Source organism: Delphinapterus leucas, chromosome 2 (assembly GCF_059928025.1).
Source record: "Delphinapterus leucas isolate spDelLeu-1000000601 "Yukka" chromosome 2, BTC_Dleu_Yukka2, whole genome shotgun sequence".
NCBI classification, from domain to species: domain Eukaryota; kingdom Metazoa; phylum Chordata; class Mammalia; order Artiodactyla; family Monodontidae; genus Delphinapterus; species Delphinapterus leucas.
In genome coordinates this window covers 30660614-30681925 of record NC_143130.1, presented here as the reverse complement: position 1 = coordinate 30681925, position 21312 = coordinate 30660614, and the positions used below count along the sequence as shown (strand labels likewise).

General features: G+C 56.6%; 1 protein-coding gene across 4 annotated transcripts in view; it reads left to right on the top strand.

Annotated features, from left to right (window-relative positions):
• Positions 1 to 21312, top strand: part of PFKP (phosphofructokinase, platelet) — a 161612-nt gene that overhangs the window by 40545 nt on the left and 99755 nt on the right. For all 4 annotated transcript variants that reach the window (XM_089906605.1, XM_089906606.1, XM_022554614.3 and 1 more), the window contains 9 exons: positions 457 to 552; positions 1848 to 1940; positions 2592 to 2717; positions 4217 to 4281; positions 4777 to 4846; positions 5117 to 5263; positions 7490 to 7560; positions 9113 to 9200; positions 9812 to 9964. In XM_089906605.1, coding sequence (XP_089762731.1) covers positions 457 to 552; positions 1848 to 1940; positions 2592 to 2717; positions 4217 to 4281; positions 4777 to 4846; positions 5117 to 5263; positions 7490 to 7560; positions 9113 to 9200; positions 9812 to 9964 — 909 coding nt within the window. The remainder of the gene's footprint in view (positions 1 to 456; positions 553 to 1847; positions 1941 to 2591; positions 2718 to 4216; positions 4282 to 4776; positions 4847 to 5116; positions 5264 to 7489; positions 7561 to 9112; positions 9201 to 9811; positions 9965 to 21312) is intronic.

Here is a 21312-nt window from a genome sequence, read left to right as displayed (position 1 = left end):
CAGGCAGATTCTTAACCAGTGCGCCACTAGGGAAGCTCTAAGCACTGATTTTTATTCTCCATTATTTCTGTAACTGTATGGTCTTACGTGCAAACCTCCTTGAGGTGAGGTGGCAGGAAGCTCTGCCTTCCGGGGGAGTTCTCGGGCCTGGTTTGCAGTAGAGAGCCCCCTCCCCAGAGAGCCCAGCCTCGGAGCTCATCACCATCCGGGGGTCGGGGTCAAAGGCAGCGGGGGCCGGCCTCCGCCTGTGGTGATGTCACAGCAGCTTCTGCGTCTGCAGTCCTGTCCCACCTGCTTACCTAGGGTACCTTGACCTGCCTGTGTCCTTAAGAACCACCTATGAAATCAGGTGACCGTTTCTCCCTGGAGAGAGGCCAGTTCAGGTGGGGCAGAGGCCCCTGTTGTGTCGTTAAGAATGGTTTAGGCATTTGAGGATTTCATCTTTTGTTTCCTTAGAACCGTGCCCGGAAAAAAAGACTGAACATCATCATTGTGGCTGAAGGAGCCATTGACACCCAAAACAAAGCCATCACCTCTGAGCAAATCAAGGAGGTGAGTGTCTCAGGCTTCTCACCCCCGAGCCTGTCTAGAAACGGGAGATTTAGACACCCCGGGCAGGGCGGGAGTCTGGAACCATGCGCTATTATTTAAAGTTTTTTTGTTCTTCTTGTTCATTAAAAATATTTTCGTAATGACTCATAACTTTATTGGCATCAGAATCATACAGCTCCTGGCTTCTGGTGAGCCCCTGCCTCTGGAATACTGTTGGGAATATTCCCAGAGGCCCCGGGCTCCCCCGACAGAGACAGAGGAAATGCAGTCGGGTGGGGTTAGAAGGTTCCAGCTCTGGGTGGCGGCTGCCCAGGAGCTAGGAGGTCAGCAGAGTTCCCTCTCCCACTGGAGCGTCAGCTGAGCATGGCCTTATTCACAGAGAAAGCCGCTCGGCTGGCCTTAGTCACTGCTCCTCCGCCCTGCATGGAGGCCGACCCCGCAATCCTGTTGCCCGAGTCCTGTTGGGCTTGGTCGGCGGGTGCTGGCTTGTCTGGCCCAGGAGGGATCTGCTGTGCTCCCCGGTTGCCCAGGTAACTGGGCAGGTTCTGGACACAGTGCTGGGGAGACAGACTCAGGCTCTGGTGGAAGCCTCCCGTCAGGGCAAAGGACATCATCACCTTGGCTTTGCAAGTTGGTTTCTCTGATGCCTTTCACGTATTCCCTGACCAGCTTTTCACCTGATTATCAAAATATCTGTGAAAGTCATCTGCTAGTATTTATAGAAGTAATCAATACAGTCAGGGCAAAGATACTCCTTCCCACTTAACTGAAGTTGAGATTGGATTGTGGAATATTAGAGCCAAAAGGGACCATGGAATTCCTGTGACCCAGCCCCATCATTTTTATAAAGTAAATGAGGGCCAGTCAAGGCAGGTAGCCTGTCCTGGCCACTGGCTGGGTTCACCTGGGCCCTGGACTGAGGGGACGCTTTGATTTTACTGTGTCATGCTTTTCAAATACAACCTTACAAATTCAAGGTGATTTCAGGGAAATGTTTAGATATTTACAAAGTATATGCTTGAAATACAAGCTATAGAAACAGTGTTTTTTAAAATTGTGTTACTTATGTTCACTTGCGAGGTAGGAGCACAAAGGTTTTATTTGATGATAAAAGTATTCTTTAAAAAATATTAACTTCAGCAAGCCGTTAAACATTCTTTCAGGAAATGAAATTTAGAAACTAGAACATTCTTCAACAGAGATGTGTAGGAAGGGGAGAGAGACCTTCCCCTGCTCCCAGCCCCCAGCCCTAGAACAAGCTGATGTGCCCGGCCATGTCCTGTGTTTCCCCTCAGCTCGTGGTCACACAGCTGGGTTATGACACTCGGGTGACCATCCTTGGACACGTGCAGAGAGGTGGGACGCCTTCAGCCTTTGACAGGATTTTGGTAAGTGAGGCTGGAAATGGTCAGGCATCGTCACAAGGAAAGGAACACCTCTGGGATTGCAAAGGGACCAGTCTGCTACGAAGACTGGGTGATCTTGAGTAGAGCCATCGGTAAAGGGCATCTCTGCCCACAGCGCCAGGTGGCTTGTCCCTAGGATGCTACGGCCCGTAGTCTCATAGGGAGACCTGCTAACCGAGGGGGGTTCCTAGGCCCCTGGTGACCCAGACACTGAGAGACCCTGCCAAATGTGGGGGACAAACCCAGAAGGTGGAAACGGGGTGTCCACGGGCAGGTTTCTAGAAATGGACCCAGGGACCACAGAGACCCAGAGTCCAATTCTCGGTTTCCTGCTCCGCACGCCCCTGACCACCCCACCCCTCAGCACGCCGGTTCCTAGCGGAGTTGATCTCGTTGTTGGAGCTGGTTAAAAGTAATCGGGAAGGGCTCTGAGTAACTAACGGGGACTCGGTGCAGGAAAAGCGAGGGGGCCTTGAGGATGGGGACTTGGTGCAGGAAAAGCGAGGGGGCCTTGAGGACGGAGGAGCTGAGAACAGGGCTGGTCCCGTCTGGACCAGGGGAGCCTCTGTGGGTGCCAGGCTGGTCTCCGGGCGGGCCCGGGGCTAGCTCCAACCATCGTGATGTCCTTACCAGGCCAGCCGCATGGGGGTGGAGGCCGTGGTCGCCCTCCTCCAGGCCACCCCCGAGACGCCGGCCTGCGTGGTGTCGCTGAGCGGGAACCAGGCGGTGCGGCTGCCACTGATGGAATGCGTGCAGATGGTGAGCGCAGGGCTGCGCCGTGCCCGGCACAGGGCGGACCGGGAGCGGGCGCCTCCCCCAGCACAGACGGAAGGCCTTCCCCGGGACCCAGGGCCCCTCCCCGGGCCCGTCACACCAAGCACGCGGGCCCCCTCCGCAAGTCTAGTCTGTCGGGAGGGGGTGTCCTCAGGGTGCCCGGGCGCTTCCTGTGGGTAGGTCAGAGAGGCCGGAGATGGCTCTGCAGGGACCGCGGGGACATTCTCGGGGTGGGGAGGGCACCATCCAGCCTCTCCAGGGTCAGCTGCTCCCGCCCTCCCGTCCCCGAGGCCCTCACACCTGTGATGTGACAGGGATGGCCGACTCGGGGGACCCCAACGTGCGCCGCCTCCTCCGGGTGTGGAGCGCAGGCCAGTGGCTGCACAGAAGCGGGGGATGGTTTTCCAGTTGACCGTCCAGTAGCTGCAGCGGCCGTGGAGTTGCGTTAGGAGTTGTTACTGTTTTTTATTTTGCAAAGTCTATTCACGACTCTCATTTTATTTGGTCTTCCCAGTGGCTCTGAGGTGTATGTATCTTATAACATGTACAGAGAGGTAATTAAGTAATTAAGTCACAGGACTTGTTGAAAGTAACCCCTCAGAAACATACTTTCCAAAAGCCGATGGCAGTAAAGGAAGTCTGTGCGTGTGTGTGCATGTGTGTATGAGGGTGTGTGCACGTGTGTGGACTCTGAGGCTGTGGCTCAAAAGAACAGAATGTGGAATGATGAGCAGCAGCTTATCGTGAGCACATTTCTTCTGTCCAGTGTCTCTCTGTCCGTTTTGAGACAGACAGCCAGTAGGTACCACTAGCTTGTCCTTGAACGACCATACGTCGTGGCGCCTCAGCCATACTGTTCACTGGCCACTGCTTGCCAGGTGTCTTCCTACGGGCCTGGCAGCGCTCACCACCACGATGACAGTGGAAGTAGGGGCATTTTTCTCACCACACAGAGGAGGGAACTGGAGCTCAGAGTGATGGATGACTTGCCTGGGATCCTGAGGTTGAAGGTGGTGGTGGGGGGCGGTGCTGGTCCCAAAGCGCTCTGCTCCCCGGGACAGTCGGCCCCCCGCCCCTGCCACAGCATCACCTGCGTCCTCCGCTCCCCAGGGACAGGGGTGGTTCTGTTCGTTCTTTCCTCACCAGCGTCAAATGGGGATTTTTCAGAGCCTGGCCTGGGAGATCCGCTTCCTTCTGGCCTCGCTCTCATGGGCCGGAATCCCTAAGATTTCAGGCCTCTCTTACTCTGGCAAGGCCGGTGGTCCCACCTCGTCCTTTTCTGCGAAGCAGCCTGGGTGGGCGGCCTAGGCTTCCCCCCGCCCCGTAGCCAGGCAGTGCAGGCTCGCTGACCCCAGGCTGCTGGCTACAAGGTTGGACATGAAGGGACCCGGATGCAAGGACCAAGCTGGTTCCAGGTACCTAGCCTGGATCTGAGGATGCACCGTCTTGACATGTTCTTTCTTCCTTTCGTTAATTCCTTAAAGACCCAGGAAGTACAAAAGGCGATGGATGAGAGGAGATTTAAGGACGCTGTGCAACTCCGAGGAAGGTGGGTCTTCCGGAAAAAACCTGTTTTACTGGGAGCCTTTGTTCGGCAGGCCTGGTGTTAGAATGTGCCTCCAGGCGGTGCTTGTTCTGTATCAACATAAGAAGTCAGAAATTAAGACAGTATGTAGTCAAGGCACTGTTCCTAAAGGTCGATGGCCCGGGTGACTAATTACAGAGAAATTTATTTTTTGGCGGGGGTGGGGGTCGTTTAGAAGCTGATGAAATTAGGATAGAGAGTGGCATGTGGCTGCTAGCATTTGGGGAAAGAAACTTGCTGCATCCTAAACGCCCCTGCCCCTCAGCCTCTTATAGTACATCCATTCCAGTCACTGGGAACACCTGAGGCTGCCTTCCCTGAGAGCCTGGACACAAAGCTGGCACCTGAGGGCCATCTGCCTCCGGCACAAGCATCCTCTGAGGCCCCTTCTCCCCAGATGAGCCCATACTGCTCCGTCTACATTCTAACCTTTGGTCTGACACCGTCCTTTTCTTCTAGGAGCTTTGAGAACAACCTGAACACCTACAAGCGGCTCGCCATCAAGCTGCCAGACTCCCAGATCCGTAAGGTAGGAAACGCTGCGCTACGCCATGTCCCCGCCTCCGGCAATGCCTGGGTGTCCTTCTGCCCTGGCCAGTTCGGGTCTTGGCTCCCAGGAGACCGCACCGTGCCCCGCCGACCCTTTCCTCCTGCCCCCTCCCACCTGGGTGATTAGGCATTTCAGTTCCGGCGCCTGGGCCCCGCGCTCAGCCCATACGCTCCGGCTCCAGGGTGCAGCGATGCGAGCCATATCTGCTGCGACCCACACACACCCACACGCCCCCCCTCCTACTTACAGAGCAACTGCAATGTGGGCATCGTGAACGTGGGTGCGCCCGCCGCCGGCATGAACGCGGCTGTGCGCGCGGCCGTGCGCGTGGGCATCGCCGACGGACACAAGGTGTTCGCTGTGTACGACGGCTTTGAGGGCTTCGCCAAAGGCCAGGTGAGTCCCGGGGGCGCCTGGCGAGGGAGGTCCTTGTGAGAAGGCAGATTCCGGATTTCTCAAAGGTGGTAGGGAGGGCCTCTCTGGGGTCCGAGGACCTGGGCATTAGGTGGAAAGGGGAGCACGTGCGCCGAGGCTGCAGTGAGGTGTGCATGGGATGCCGTGGGTGATGCACAAGGCCAGCGCACTGAGCACCCACTCCGATAAAAACCTAGGGAAAAGATTAGCTGCTTGAGTGCTTGCTGAATACACTTACTGCTCCTCCGCGATTTACTTACTATGTTAACCCATTTAAATCTCTCAAAAATCTAAGATATTACCCCATTTTCCTAATGAGAAAGCTGGGGCACCGAGACTTAATTCACAAGACTAAGGTCATAGGATGCAGGGTGCTAAACACGTGGTGAGGCTACAGACGCTACGCTCTTAGCCAGGTGTTTCCTGGTTCCCTCTCATCTGAGGTTTCAGTTCTGCGGTTTGTTACCTGTGGTCCAGGAATATTAAATGGAAAATTCCAGAATAGACAGTATGTAAGTTTTAAATTACGTGTCGTTGTGAGTAGCGTGATGAAATCTCCAACTGTCAGCTCTGTCCTCCCGGGACATGAATCATCCTCTCGTCCAGGGTATCTGCCCGTTTAGTCACTTGGTGATCAGATCAACCCTCATGGTATGGCAGTGCTTAAGTTCAGGTGATCCTTACTTTACTTAATAATGTCCCCAAAGTGCAAGACGGGTGATGCTGGCAATTGGGATATTCTCTTACTGCACCTATTTATAAATTAAATTTTATCCTAGGCATGTATATATAGGGAAAGATGGATATGTAGGGTTCCAGCATCGCTGGGGGTCTTGGAACATACTCCCTGCAGATAAGGGGGCAGCTGTGTTTATTCACCCAGTGACTCAGCAGCTACTTACTGAGTTCTTAGGCTGTGGAACCGAATTGGTGAAGAACGCAGACAAGACTCGCTGCAACTCAGGGAGGGAGATGACAGAGGTAAAAATCAGTGGAGTGAACTCTCCAGCATATCAGAACGTGACTGGGGCTAAAAAAACGCAGGGGAGGAGGTTGGAGTGCCATGGGCATCTTCACTGAGGCCCTCCAGCCAGTGATGCTGGGAGGTGACCCCAGACCAACGTGTGAAGGGCTGAGCAAGTGCCTTCGGGGACACCGGATCTTGGTCCCAGGCAGGGCGGGCGGTGCAAAGGCCCTGAGCTGTTGGGGGGTGGGGTGGGAGGGGCTCACGTGACTGCGAGGGGGAAGGAGGAAGGGGGTGAGGGAAAAGGAGGAGAGGGCCGGATGGTTTGTAGGTGATCCTAAGGGGTCTGGCCTTCGCTTTGAAAAGATAGGAGGGTTTGAAGCAGGGGCGTGGTGCATTCTGACAGGTTTCCGTAAGAGGCAGGGGTAGGGAAGCAGGAGAGTACTTGGGGGACTACCTGCAGTAGCCCAGGCAGGATGCAGGCGGCTTGGTCCAATCTGGTGCCGGCGGAGTCCGTGGGAAGTCTTCCATGGTCTGGGTGCATTTTGAAGGCCTGGCCAATAGGATTTGCTCTAGTACTAAGTATGCACAGGTGTGAAGAAAGGAGGCAGGAATGAGTTGCAACTGATGGACATGGGAGATCTGAGAGGTGCTGGGACTTGGATGGAGTGGGAGGTGCCCAGTGAGCAGGTGGCACCCCGTGCAGGGCCTTCAGGAGACCTGGGCGAAGATGCGTGTTTGGAGGCCGGTGATATTCCAAACTGTGGCTGCCCCGAGTGTGTGTGTGTGGGGGGGGAAGGAAAGCATTTTGCTGTTATGGCTGTGGGGTGTTGTGCAAACACCTAGTGGGCATTTATTGGTGCTCGTAGGTGGTTCTCAATTTTTAAGGAGCATTTTTTAAATCTTAGTTTAATTAAGAAAACTGTAATATTAATTTTTCTTTTACTTCCAATGGTGGGATTTGGCTAACTAAAGCATGCCTCTGATAGGCATGGCGGGGAATAAGATGCAGGGTCCTTCCTACATGCAGGGGGCTTTGCCTGTCCATGTTCCTAATTGTTGAGCCTTAGAATCTGGTTCAGGCTGCAGCTCATTCAGCCTTGAAATGAAAGCCGTTTCCTAACATTTCTCAAATCCTTACAGACACGAAGCCTGTCAGAGGTGCAGACATCTGAGCTATTTTTAAAGCCCTCTAATTCCTTTTTCTTTTTCGCCACAGCTGTTTCTTTCTGTTTGCACATTAGGTAAAGGAAATTGGCTGGGCAGATGTCGGCGGCTGGACCGGCCAAGGCGGCTCCATTCTTGGGACAAAACGGTACTTCTCCTGTCTTGGTTCTGACCTGAGCGTTCTTGCGGGGAGCAGCTGGTACAGATGCTGCTGCTTTAAGTTCCCATAAAGGAACCCAGGAAGAATTGGTTCACGTCCTGGCTCCGGTCCGGGAGGGACCTGGGTTGTGTTATGGGGAGTTGATGAGATGTGGCCTGAAAAAGAGACAAAGCAGGGGACCTGGGAATGGCTTCCTCTGATAATTCCTTGTTTCCATTGATTGGAAGAACCCAGTGGTGGCAGAAACCCCTCATCTCGCTTGAGGTGATGCAGACAGGGATGTCTGAGCTGCGGTGACCTTGCTGTGTAGACAGGATTGATGGTGGCTCAGTGTCGTGGGGACTGCAGGCCTGAGCCGCCAGGTCCCCACAGCCGGAGGGAGGACCTGGGGGGCTCCACACAGAACCACACGTTTCTGAAGTGCAGCCGCTTCTGTTCTCGGGCACAGCCGGGGATGGGGTGTGTTCCCGAGGCGCTGATATAATACGAAGCTGTTTCTTCTCTGATCTCAGGGTGCAGCCATCGCTATGTGGCACATTTTAATGAGGAAAGGAAGTAGTTGGTACTTAAGCCTAACGAGTGTTGCACTCCATATGAGTGTTAGCCTGTTTGTTGTCCAGGGGAATCGTCCCAGCCTCTGTCCTGCTGTGAAGCTGGGTGCCCGCGTCACCCAGGAATCTGTGGAGCTGGCCTAGTTCTCCAAAGCTCTTTTGGTCCCGTCACCCCCCAGCGCCCTCGGGGGATGGTGTTCTGACAGCAGAGCTCCAGTTAAGAGCCAGGGCCCTATCGGCTGCCTCCTAGGCCCCTTCCGACCAACTGTAATGCCTCAGCATAGTCGGCTTCACGAGCCCCACCCCGGGGCTGCTCTGGGGTGGCTGGAGGGGCCAGCTGGCAGCGTATTCTCACGATACTCGGATGCTGGGAGGGACCCTGTAGTCGACATCATGACCACTCATGTGCCCTGGCCACCCAGGCCCTATGACTTCTCTACATCCACCCCAAGTATAAACCCCTGATTCTCCAGACAGCACAAGGGAAAGATCGGGGTGGGTGCTGGTCTCAGGATGGGGCATGGCTGACTATCGTTTGTCTCTTCCACTTGCCGGCCGTGTTTGAACAGGTGGTAAAACACGACGACATGAGCAGGTGTGCGTGGAGGTGACTTTAAATGAGCTTAGATGGGGTAAGGTACACGTACTCTGTACGTGACTCAAAAACTGGAAGTTTCCATCCAATTATCGTTGTGAACACTTGAACGCTTTTGTGGTTCATTTTTTTTCCTAACCAGGCAGCAGGGTTCTTTGAGATCCAGGTGTTGGACAGCTGCAAAGTTTCTTCCCCTTTTCTTTTGAAAAGACCCTCTTTTGAGACCTGACTGCTGGCCGCTCTGCCGCGTGTGGTTCCCCAGCCCCTCTGTCCACCAGCAGCGTGGACGAGGGAGCGGACATCCCCCTGTCGCTTGGTGCCGTGCAGCTCAGCCTCGGAGGGTGGGGCACCAAGGGGGTCCTGCCTGACCGCCCCTCCCTTGAACCGTCCCCAGCACCCTCCCCGGGAAGTACCTGGAGGACATCGCTGCTCAGATGCACACCCATGGCATCAACGCGCTCTTGATCATCGGTGGATTCGAGGTACGTTCTGCTCCCCTGCTGGCTGGCTAGCGCTGTTGGTTTGAATGGGGACCCCGTGCCGGCTCCTGTAAGCATTGTGCCGTCTGTCCCTCGGTGTGACCGGGGGTCATGCAGCCTCGGGCCCAGTGGCCACTCAGTAATGGTGATGCAGAGAATGAGGGGTGGCAGCACTCGGGGACAGACACTGGCCCAGCTATGTAAAGGGACTCGATCGAGAAGCGAAAGCTCGACTCCATGTCTGGGGTCTGTCCGCTCAGGGAGTTCTCACCTCTGTCGAGTCTGTAGAGATGACCTTCTCTCTTGAACTGGAAGCCCATTGGCTGTTCGGAGAGGAGGGCAGTGATGGGGCCAGATCATTATGTTTTAACTACATGTTGGACTGTCCACCTTCATTTTTGATATTCAGCCAAGATCAGTCCCATGATGACCTTTCTGTTTCCTTTAAAGAAAATGTGAGAACCTCAAACAGACTCTCAGCCACGAGCGGCTTAGTCTCACCCCGACGGGACGATGCCCGCAGCCTCACCTTGGGTGCAGCGCTGCCCGTGATAGCGATGCATTTCCCTCCCCACCCCTGTCCCATCCCCACAACCGCCCACACCCACCTGCAGGCCTACCTGGGACTGTTGGAGCTGTCGGCCGCCCGGGAGAAGCACAAGGAGTTCTGCGTCCCCATGGTCATGGTTCCCGCCACCGTCTCCAACAACGTGCCCGGCTCCGATTTCAGCATCGGGGCAGACACCGCCCTCAACACCATCACCGACGTGAGTGCTGACAGCAGAGCAGGTGCCGCAGACACTAACCCAGGGCACCTGGCCCGCTTTTATCTACCTGTGCACTCGAGGCAGAACCAGGGCGCTAGGGTGGTTTGCTGAAAAGTTAAAAAAAAGAAAAAAAAAAAAAGGTCCAGTGGTTAAGACTCTGCGCTTCCAATGCAGGGAACGCGGGTTTGATCCCTCGTGGGGAACTAAGATCCCACATGCTGATGCAGCCAAAAAAAAAAAAAAAAGTCTGACAATCACCGATTCGGCTTCCAAAGATCTTTTGCCACCGTTTTCCTGTGCCACAGCCAGGGTGACATCACCTGTAGTGCAGGTAGTTTTGGGTCACAGTGACGTGGATATTCATTTAAATGCCTTTTTTTTTTGGCTGAGCTAAATTTACCAAAAGCCTAAAACACATTATTGTGATAAATCCTGGGTCCACTGGCCCGTGCTTTGATATTCGAGGGTAGAAGCTGGACTAAAGATTTTATAATTTTATTCATTGACCTGAATCCTCTTTTAAACAATGGTATTATTTTTGGTTTCGGCCGATAGCCTCATCCTCATCTTCCCCTTTGTGGACTGGGACGATAAAGCACATCTAAAATAATATTGATGTTATTTGAATGTGGGTTTTTCTGTTGTTTCTTTTTTTAGCCAAATGGCCATAACAAAACATAGAAATACCTCTTAATCATTGTATTTGTAAATCACGCTTGGGAAATCACATTGGAGTTTGAAGGTCAGTATCTAACACAGAATGCATCACTCCCTTTTTTTAAAAAATTCGGCATCTAAAATTTTTCAGTAAATTCTCACATTTTATTTTCCTTGCAAGACGTAGATCTTGTGACTGTTTTTCTAAGCATTTTTCCTTAAACCCATGGCATCAAATCTGTCTCTATAGTGCTGGTAGATAAAAGAAAAGCTTTTTGGATAGAATTCTCTATTGGATAGAATTTACCTGGTAAGCAATGCTTGTTTCTTGCTTTCCTGAGCCTCTTAAACTTTCCGCAGTTTCTTTACTGAAAAGCCCTCCAGTGTCGCCTGTGTCCCCACGCTGGACCTCCTGACCCGCGTCCCTGCCCGCTTGCCTGCCGCTGCTTGTGCCTCCCCAGTGACACCATCTGTGCTTTCGCTGCTGTGGGACTAATTCAGCTCCTGATTGATGCTCAAGCTCTGAGTTGAAAGGTCATGTCTGTCGCAAAATGAATGTCATCACTGTGTCACTGCTTCTCCTGCATAGCTGGATCTGAATCTGCTCACTCCACGCTTGCAGTAGAGCAACGGAAGTTCATTTCCTAGTTGTCACCTAACTAGACACCCTTGGGGTGGCGGGGACCCTGGGAGTGGTCGTTGGTGGGTCCTGACCAAGGTCGGTGCTACCACCCTGTGATGTTTCACGCGCCCTCAGGCAGGACTGGATTCTCCCACTTTATAATTCCAGGCTACTTTGCTACAAAGCATGATTTTTCCAGGTGATAAAGATTTCTTACGTGTGTTGTTGAAAATTTGAAAACCAGAATAAGTCCAGGGAAAATTCCAAATGATCCATCCTGCTTCCCTTCAGGGGATTTTGAGATTATTACGCGACCCTTTACATTCAGGATTTTATTCATTCAAGTTTCTCGGAGCCAGGCTCACAGTTATAAAGTGGGCAATGCCTGTCCGTGACTGGGCCAGGGCTGTCCTTACAAGGTAGGTGGAAGTGATGCTCCGAGGGCCTAAGTAGGGTGTCTTGTTCTGGTTCATGAAGGATGGTCAGGGGGTGGTCAGGATGACCCTCCCCGGGCCTGCTCAGTGGATCCTGGAGCTGGGGTGACAGAAGGCCGGGCTGGTGTGTTGAAGTCGCTGGGTTTCTCCCAGGGTTGTGTGTGTTAAGCCACAGTGAGGCTGAGTCTCTTAGGAGGCCTGGGTTCGGGCCTCGGCTGGGCCGGACACTTGCAAGAAGTGGGGCAGCAGGCAGGACTGTGCTGGGGGAGGGGCCTGAGGTGGCCAGAATGTCCCTGGGGCCTAGGGTGAGGACCCCGAGGTGGCCTCATGTGGTCAGCTATCACATCCTCTGGACCCTTAACCACTGTCCTCATGTCACCTCCTTGTCAGCCTGTGTGCTGAGCTTACAGACATGTCACTCGAAACAGATCCCCAGGGGATTTAATGCCTCGTAAGGTCCCGGCGTCTCTGGGGCAGAGTTAATGCCTCAGGGCAGGTTTTTAGGGACTCCACAGGGTGAGGCTGTGCATTGCATCTACTCCTCAGAACCAGCTCACTCGTCCCCTTCAGAACCACAGCTGAAGCGACCTCGGGGCTGCCCGGGCCCCAGGAGGTGGCCGTGGCTACAGCTCTGCTGGTGGCCCTGAATTATGTCGGTGTCATGGCTCAGCATCGGCCCCAGGACCTCGGGCTCGCGTCCTGCACAGGGTTTTCCCCGGGCCCCCAGTGTCCCTCCCGTTTTCTTGGAGATCAGAGGAAAAGCAGGGGAGTGATGGTGACCAGAGGGTGGAGAGTACCTGCAGGTGTAGAACCGCCGTCAGATTTCAAGGTGCCAGCGCCCCTGTCCACCCCCTGTGTCGTGCGCCCCCTGACCCAGAGTATCCCGGGGGTGGGGGTTCACACAGCCCAGGAGTCCGTCTAACTGTGGGGCTCACGTCCGGATCCGGCGGCCCTGCAGTGGTCCTGAGCTGCGCTGGGTGGAGGAGGGTCCGTGTGGGGTGTGGGAGCCAGGCCGGGTGGAGGGAGCAAGAGGAAGGTGAGCAACCCCTTGGAGCCCCTCACCTTCCTCCCGGCCACTCCCTGAACTAACACACCGCGGGTGCCCCATCCTCGCGTCCTTGGGCTGCAGCCCCCTGAAACCCGGCCTGTTTGGGACTCTAGGGAATGGATGGGGGGAGGAGTAGGGGGTGGGTAGAGAGCACAGCCCTCCGGGAGGCCTGGATCCATCCTGCCTGTGAATTTTCCTGCAGAAGGCACCCCAAGGTGGTTTTAGGCGGGAGGAATGAAGACGGATGGGGCGGATGCCCATTGGGCGCACGTTCTGCTGCGCATCGGGCTGTGTTTGGAGCTGTGGCTTCAGGGACCCGGGTCACTAATGAGCCACTTTGACTAACACTGAGGCGGGGGATCTGGACCCCAGACCTGTGCTTGAGAAGGCCCGCTTCTCTGACACCTGAGCCAAACAGTTTCACTGGGATCCCAACCAACTCGGGGCTCAGGGCACCCAGCGCTGCTCGGTGTGAGATTCACAGGGCCCCGAGGGGAGGGGGCTTCCCAAGCTCTGCCTTCAGAGCTGTGGCAGCTGGCACTGCGTCTCTGGTGTGGGACCCAGCGCACTGGCCCAGCCCCTAAGCTCTCCCCAGGCGCCCACCCCCAGTGGTGGCCCTCACCTCCTCCCAGATGCCAAGAAGGGACAGGTTGTTTCTCCAGCCCTGTCCCAGTGCCGCCAGGCCCCGCTCTGCTGCCCGCCTGCCTGGCTCAGTGGTGTGCCTAGTCCTGAGGCCTTGCCTGAGCCTGCACCCCGAGGCCCCCAATTCTGAGTCTCCCCCATGCACCCCACATCCCCCCACTGCTGGATCCCCGAACTGCTGAGTCCCTCCTCCTGCACCCCATGTCGCCAAACTTCTAGGTCCCCCCTCCTGCACCCCATTGCCCCCCACTGCTGAGTCCCCCCTCCTGCACCCCAGGCCCCCACTTCTGAGTCACCCCTCCTGCACTCCATGTCCCCCCACTGCTGGGTCACCCCTCCTGCAACCCAGGTCCCCTGCTTCTCAGTCTCCCCTCCCGCACCCATGTTCTCTCACTACTTGGTCCCCCCCCCGCACTCCATATCCCACCACCGCTGCGTTCCACCTCCTGTACCTCAGGCCCCCCACGTCTGAGTCTCCCCTCCTGCACCTCATTTCCCCCCACTTCTAAGTCTCCCTTCCTGCACTCCATGTCCCCACACTGATGGGTCCCCCCTCAAGCAGCCCAGGAGCCACACTTATGAGTCTCCTGTACTGCACCCCATGTGCCCCCACTGCTGGGTCCCCCTCCCTCAAACCAGGTCCCCCACTTCAGAGTCTCCCCTCCTGCACCCCATATCCCCCCACTTCTGAGTCTCCCCTCCTGCACACCATTTCCACCCACTGCTAGGTCCCCCTCCTGTACCCCATTTCCCCCCACTTCTGAGTCTCCCCGCCTGCACCCCAGGCCCCGCACTTCTGAGTCTCCACTCCTGCACGCCATGTCCCCCCACTTCTGAGTCTCGCCTGCTGCATCCCATGTCCCCCCACTTCTGAGTCTTCCCTCTTGCACCCCATGTCCCCCCATTTCTGAGTCTCCCCTCCTCCACTCCATGTTCCCCCACTGCTGTATCCCCCCTCCTGCACCCCAGGCACCCCACTTCTGAGTCTCCCCTTCTACCCCAAGTCCTCCTAATTATGAGGCCCGCCTCCTGCCCCCATTGTCCCCCCACTTCTGTCTCCTCTCCTGCACCCCATGTCCCCCCAGTTCTGAGTCACTCCACTTTCACCCCTTGTCCCTCCAGTTCTGAGTACCCCTCCTTCACCCCATGTCTTCCCGCTTCTGAGTCACTCCTCCTGCACTCCATGTCCCCCCACTGCTGGGTCCCCCTGCTGCACCCCTGGACCTCCACTTCTGAGTCTCCCCTCCTGCAACCCATTTCCAAATACTGATTCTCCCCTACTGCACCCCCTTGTCTCCCCACTTCTGAGCCTCCCCTCCTGCACTCCATGTCCCCCCACTGCTGGGTCCGCCCTCATGCACCCCAGGACCCCACTTCTGAGTCTCCTCTCCTGCACCCCATGTCCCTCCACTTCAGTGTTTCCCCTCCTGCACCCTCTGTACCTCCACTACTGAGTTTCCCCTCCTGTACCCAATGTCCCCCCACTTGAGTCTGCACCCCATATGCCCCACTTCAGAGTCTCCCCTCCTGCACCCCATGTCCCCCCACTTCTGAGTCTCCCCTCCTGCACCCAATGTCTCCCCCACTTCTGAGTCTCCCCTCCTGCACCCCATGTCCTCCCACTTCGGAGGCTCCCCTCCTGCACCCGTTCTCCCCCATATATGTCTCCCCTCCTGTATGCCATGTCGCCCCTTCTGAGTCTCCCCTCCTGCACCCCATGTCCCCCCACATCTGAGTTTCCCCTCCTGCACTCTAGGCCCCCCACTTCTGAATCTCCCCTCCTGAACCCCATGTCCCCTACCGCTGTGTCCCCCCTCCTGCACCCCAGGCACCCCAACTCTTACTCTGTCTTCACCTAGCTGATTCATTCCCCTGCCTCAATTAATCTACTGTTGATTCCTCTTAGTGTATTTTTCATTTCGGTTGCAGTCTTCACCTGTGTTTGCTTTTTCTTTATATTTTCTAACTCCTTGTTAAAAACGTGAAATTTCTTGCTCCGTTCATCAGTTCTTACCCGAGTTCTTTGATCATCTTTATGATCATTACCTTGAACTCTCTATTGGATAGATTGCCGATCTCTAGTTCACTCAGTTTTTCTTCTGGGGTTTTCATCTTATTCCTTCCACATGGTCCTCTATCACCTAATTTTGCCTAATTTTCAGTTTTTATTTCTGTGCATTTGGTAGGTTGGTTACATTTCCTGATCTAGGAGAAGTTGCCTTTCGCAGGAGATGTCCTATACATCCCAGCTGCACACTTCCCTCTGGTCGCCAGAGCTGTATGCTTTAGGGGTGTCCCCTATGTGAGCTATGTGGCTCCTTCTGTTTTGGTGAGCTGACTGCTGAGGGCAGGCTTGTAGGTATGGTTGGCCCCTGGTCTGGTTGGTTGTGAGCCCCTGCTTTATGCCCAGGCTGCCAGCTACGGTTGGAGGGGTCAGGTCACAAGGCAGCTGGCTGTGGAACACTGGGTGGTCTCAGGGCTAGTGCTGGCTCACTGGTGGGCAGAGCCAGGGTCTGGGGTGTGTGTTTGCAGGGTTCCCAGGTCCAGTGTCAGCCTGCTGGTGGATTGGCCCAGTTCCTGACACAGCTGGCTGCATCTTCTGGGGTGGCCCAATGCTAGTACTGGTCTGAAGGTGGGTGGGGCTGACCGAGGAGTCCAAAACTCTCAGAGCTGGTGTCAGCCTGCTGGTGGTGGGTTTAGGACCCAGGGGTCCTGGAGTTTGTGCCAGCCTGCCAGTATGTTGGCTGGGTCCCCACAAGTCAGGGTGTGGTGCTGAAGTGGTTCTGCAGTGGGTGTCCACCTGCTGGTGGGTGAAGCCAGGTCCTGGTGCTAGTTCTGTACCCTGTTGTGTGGACCAGGTCCTGAGTCTCTGGCTGCAGGGCTCGGTGTCCCAGAGTCTTTGTCAGAACACTAGTTGGTGGGGTCAAAAGTCAGGGGGACCTAGGGCTGGTGCTGCCCCACTTCTGAGTCTCCCCTCCTGCACCCCATGTCCCCCCACTTCTGTCTCCCCTCCTGCACGCCTGGCCCCCCACTACTGAGTCTCCCCTACTGCAGCCTATGGCCCCTAACTGCTGGGTCCCCCCTTCTTCACTCTATGTACCCCCACTGCTGGCTCCCACCTCCTGAACCCCGGCATCCCCACTTATGAGTCTTCCCTCCTGCACCACATGTCCCCACACTTCTGAGTCTCCACTCCTGCACCCCATGTCCCCCGACTGAGACTCCCTCCTGCACCCCATGTCCCCCCACTTCTGAGTCTGCACCCCATTTGCCCCACTTCTGAGTCTCCCCTCCTGAACCCCATGTCCCCCCATTACTGAGTCTCCCCTCCTGCACCCCATGTCCCCCCACTGCTCGGTCTCCCTATCTGCATCCCATATCCCCCCACTGCTGGGTCCCCCTCCTACACCCCATGTCCCTCCACTTCTGTCTTCCCTCCTGCACCCCCGGCCCCCCACTACTGAGTCTCCCCTACTGAAGCCAATGGCCCCCCACTGCTGGGTCCCCCCTCCTGCACTCCATATACCCACACTGCTGCATCCCCCCTCCTGAACCCCGGCACGCCCACTTCTGAATCTCCACTCCTGCACCCTATGTCTCCCCACTTCTGAGTCTCCCCTTCTGTACCCCAGGTCCCCCCACTCCTGGGTCCCCCTTCCTACACCCCAGGCCCCCTACTTCTGAGTCTCCCCTCTTGCACTCCATGTGTCCCCACTGCTGGGTTACCCCTCCCGCACCGCAGATCCCCTGCTTCTGAGTCTCCCCTCCCGCACCCCATGTCCCACCACTGCTGGATCCCCCCTCCTGCATGCCATGTCCCCCAACTTCTGAGAATCCTCTCCTGCACCCCTTGTCCCCTCACTGATGTTTCCCCCATTCTGTGTGCCGTGTCCCCCTACTTCTTAGTCTCCCCTCCAGCACCCCATGTCCCCACTGCTGGGTCCCCTATGCTATACCCCAGGCCCCCTAATTCTCAGTCTCCTATCCTGCACCCCATGTCCCCTGCTGCTGGGTCCCCCCTCTTGCACCCCAGGCCCCCCACTTTTCAGTCTCCCCTCCTGCACTCCATGTCCCCCCACTGCAGGGTCCCCCCTCCTGCACTCCATGTCTCACTGCTTCTGACTCACCCCTCCTGCACCCCATGTCACCCCACTTCTGAATCTCCTCTCCTGCCCCAAGTGTGCCCCCACTTCTGAGTCTCCCCCTTCTACCCCAAGTCCTCCTACTTCTGAGGCTCGCCTCCTGCCCCCGTTGTCCCCCCACTTCTGTCTCCCCTCCTGCACCCCATGTCCCCCCGGTTCTGAGTCACCCCACTTTCACCCCTTGTCGCCCCAGTTCTGAGTCTCCCCTCCTGCACCCCATGTCTTCCGACTTCTGAGTCACCCCTCCTGCACTCCATGTCCCCCCACTGCTAGGTCCCCCCTCCTGCACCCCAGGCCCCCCACTTCTGAGTCTGTCATCCTGCACCCCATGTTCCCCACTGCTGGGTCCCCCCTCTTGCACCCCAGGCCCCCCACTTTTCAGTCTCCCCTCCTGCACTCTATGTTCCCCCACTGGTGGGTCCCCCCTCCTGCACTCCAGGCCCCCCATTTCTGAGTGTCCCCTCCTGCACCCATGTCTCCCCACTGCTGGGTCCCCCCTCCTGCAACCCAGGTGCCCCCTTCTGATTTTCCCCTCCTGCACCCCATGTCTCCCCACTTCTGTCTCCCCTCCTGCTCCCCTGACACCCCACTACTGAGTCTCCCCTACTGCAGCCCATGGCCCTGTACTACTGGGTCCCCCCTCCTGCATTCTATGTACCCCCACTGCTGGCTCCCCCCTCCTGCACCCCGGCATCCCCACTTCTGAGTCTCCCCTCCTGCACCCTAGGTCTCAATGCTTCTGACTCACCCCTCCTGCACTCCATGTCCCCCCACTGCTGGGTCCCCCTCCTGCACCCCAAGACCCCCACTTGTGAGTCTCCCCTCCTGCACCCCATGTCCGCCTTCTTCTGAATCTCTTCTGCACCCAGTGTCCCCCCACTTCTCAGTCTCCCCTTCTACTCCAAGTCCTCCTACTTCTGAGGCACGCCTCCTGCACCCATTGTCACCCCACCTCTGTCTCCCCTCCTGCACCCCATATCCCCCCAGTTCTGAGTCACCCCACCTTCACCCCTTGGCCCCCCAGTTCGGAATCTCAGCTCCTGCACCCCATGTCTTCCCGCTTCTGAGTCACCCCTCCTGCATTCCATGTCCCCCCACTGCTGGGTCCGCCTCCTGCACCCCTGGACCTCCACTTCTGAGTCTCCCCTCCTGCACCCCATGTCCCCCCACTTCTGAGTCTCCCCTCCTGCGCCCCATGTTCCCCCACTTCTGAGTCTGCTCTCCTGCACACCATGTTCCCCAATTCTTACTCTGTCTTCACCTAGCTGATTCATTCCCCTGCCTCAATTAATCTACTGTTGATTCCTCTTAGTGTATTTTTCATGTCGGTTGTATTCTCCATCTGTGTTTGCTTTTTCTTTATATTTTCTAACTCCTTGTTAAAAACGTGAAATTTCTTGCTCCGTTCATCAGTTCTTACCCAAGTTCTTTGATCGTCTTTATGATCATTACCTTGAACTCTCTATTGGATAGATTGCCGATCTCTACTTCACTGTTTTTCTTCTGGGGTTTTCATCTTATCCCTTCCACATGGTCCTCTATCACCTAATTTTGCATAATTTTCAGTTTTCATTTCTGTGCATTTGGTAGGTTGGTTACAGTTCGTGATCTTGGAGCAGTTGCCTTTTGCAGGAGATGTCCTATACATCCCAGCAGCACACTTCCCTCTGGTCACCAGAGCTGTATGCTTTAGGGGTGTCCCCTATGTGAGCTACGTGGCTCCTTCTGTTTTGGTGAGCTGACTGCTGAGGGCAGGCTTGTAGGTATGGTTGGCCCCTGGTCTGGTTGGTTGTGAGCCCCTGCTTTATGCCCAGGCTGCCAGCTACGGTTGGAGGGGTCAGGTCACAAGGCAGCTGGCTGTGGAACACTGGGTGGTCTCAGGGCTAGTGTTCGCTCACTGGTGGGCAGAGCCAGGTTCTGGGGTGTGTGTTTGCAGGGTTCCCAGGTCCAGTGTCAGCCTGCTGGTGGATTGGGCCAGTTCCTGACACAGCTGGCTGCAGCTTCTGGGGTGGCCCAAAGCTAGTACTGGTCTGAAGGTGGGTGGGGCTGACCGAGGAGTCCAAAACTCTCAGAGCTGGTGTCAGCCTGCTGGTCGTGGGTTTAGAACCCAGGGGTCCTGGAGTTTGTGCCAGCCTGCCTGTATGTTGGCTGGGTCTGGACAAGTCAGGGTGTGGTGCTGCAGTGGTTCTGGAGTAGGTGTCCACCTGCTGTTGGGTGAAGCCAGGTCCTGGGGCTAGTGCTGGACCCTGGTGGGTGGACCAGGTCCTGAGTCTCTGGCTACAGGGCTCGGTGTCCCAGAGTCTGTATCAGAACACTATTGGGTGGGGTCAAAGCTCAGGGGGACCTAGGGCTGGTGCTGCCCCACTTCTGAGTCTCCCCTCCTGCACTCCATGTCCCCACACTGCTGGGTCCCCCCTCCTGCATCCCATATCCCCCCACTGCTGGGTCCCCCCTCCTATACCCCATGTCCCCCCACTTCTGTCTCCCCTCCTGTACCCCCATCCCCCCACTACTGCGTCTCCCCTCCCACACCCCATGTCCCCACTCTGCTGGATCCCTTTCACTGCTTGGTCCCCTCTCCTGCACCTCATGTCCCCCCACTGCTGAGTCCCTCTTCCTGCACCCCAGGATCCCACTTATGAGTCTCGCCTCCCACACCCCATGTTCCCTCACTGCTGGGTCCCCCCTCCTTCACTCCTTGTCCCCCAACTGCTGTGTCCCCTCTCCTGCACCCCATGTCCCCCCACTCCTGGGTCCCCCTTCCTACACCCCAGGCCCCCTACTTCTGAGTCTCCCCTCTTGCACTCCATGTGTCCCCACTGCTGGGTTACCCCTCCCGCACCGCAGATCCCCTGCTTCTGAGTCTCCCCTCCCGCACCCCATGTCCCACCACTGCTGGATCCCCCCTCCTGCACGCCATGTCCCCCAACTTCTGAGAATCCTCTCCTGCACCCCTTGTCCCCTCACTGATGTTTCCCCCATTCTGTGTGCCGTGTCCCCCTACTTCTTAGTCTCCCCTCCAGCACCCCATGTCCCCACTGCTGGGTCCCCTATGCTATACCCCAGGCCCCCTAATTCTCAGTCTCCTATCCTGCACCCCATGTCCCCTGCTGCTGGGTCCCCCCTCTTGCACCCCAGGCCCCCCACTTTTCAGTCTCCCCTCCTGCACTCCATGTCTCACTGCTTCTGACTCACCCCTCCTGCACCCCATGTCACCCCACTTCTGAATCTCCTCTCCTGCCCCAAGTGTGCCCCCACGTCTGAGTCTCCCCCTTCTACCCCAAGTCCTCCTACTTCTGAGGCTCGCCTCCTGCCCCCGTTGTCCCCCCACTTCTGTCTCCCCTCCTGCACCCCATGTCCCCCCGGTTCTGAGTCACCCCACTTTCACCCCTTGTCGCCCCAGTTCTGAGTCTCCCCTCCTGCACCCCATGTCTTCCGACTTCTGAGTCACCCCTCCTGCACTCCATGTCCCCCCACTGCTAGGTCCCCCCTCCTGCACCCCAGGCCCCCCACTTCTGAGTCTGTCATCCTGCACCCCATGTCCCCCACTGCTGGGTCCCCCCTCTTGCACCCCAGGCCCCCCACTTTTCAGTCTCCCCTCCTGCACTCTATGTTCCCCCACTGGTGGGTCCCCCCTCCTGCACTCCAGGCCCCCCATTTCTGAGTGTCCCCTCCTGCACCCATGTCTCCCCACTGCTGGGTCCCCCCTCCTGCAACCCAGGTGCCCCCTTCTGATTGTCCCCTCCTGCACCCCATGTCCCCCCACTGCTGGGTCCCCCCTCCTGCATCCCATATCCCCCCAC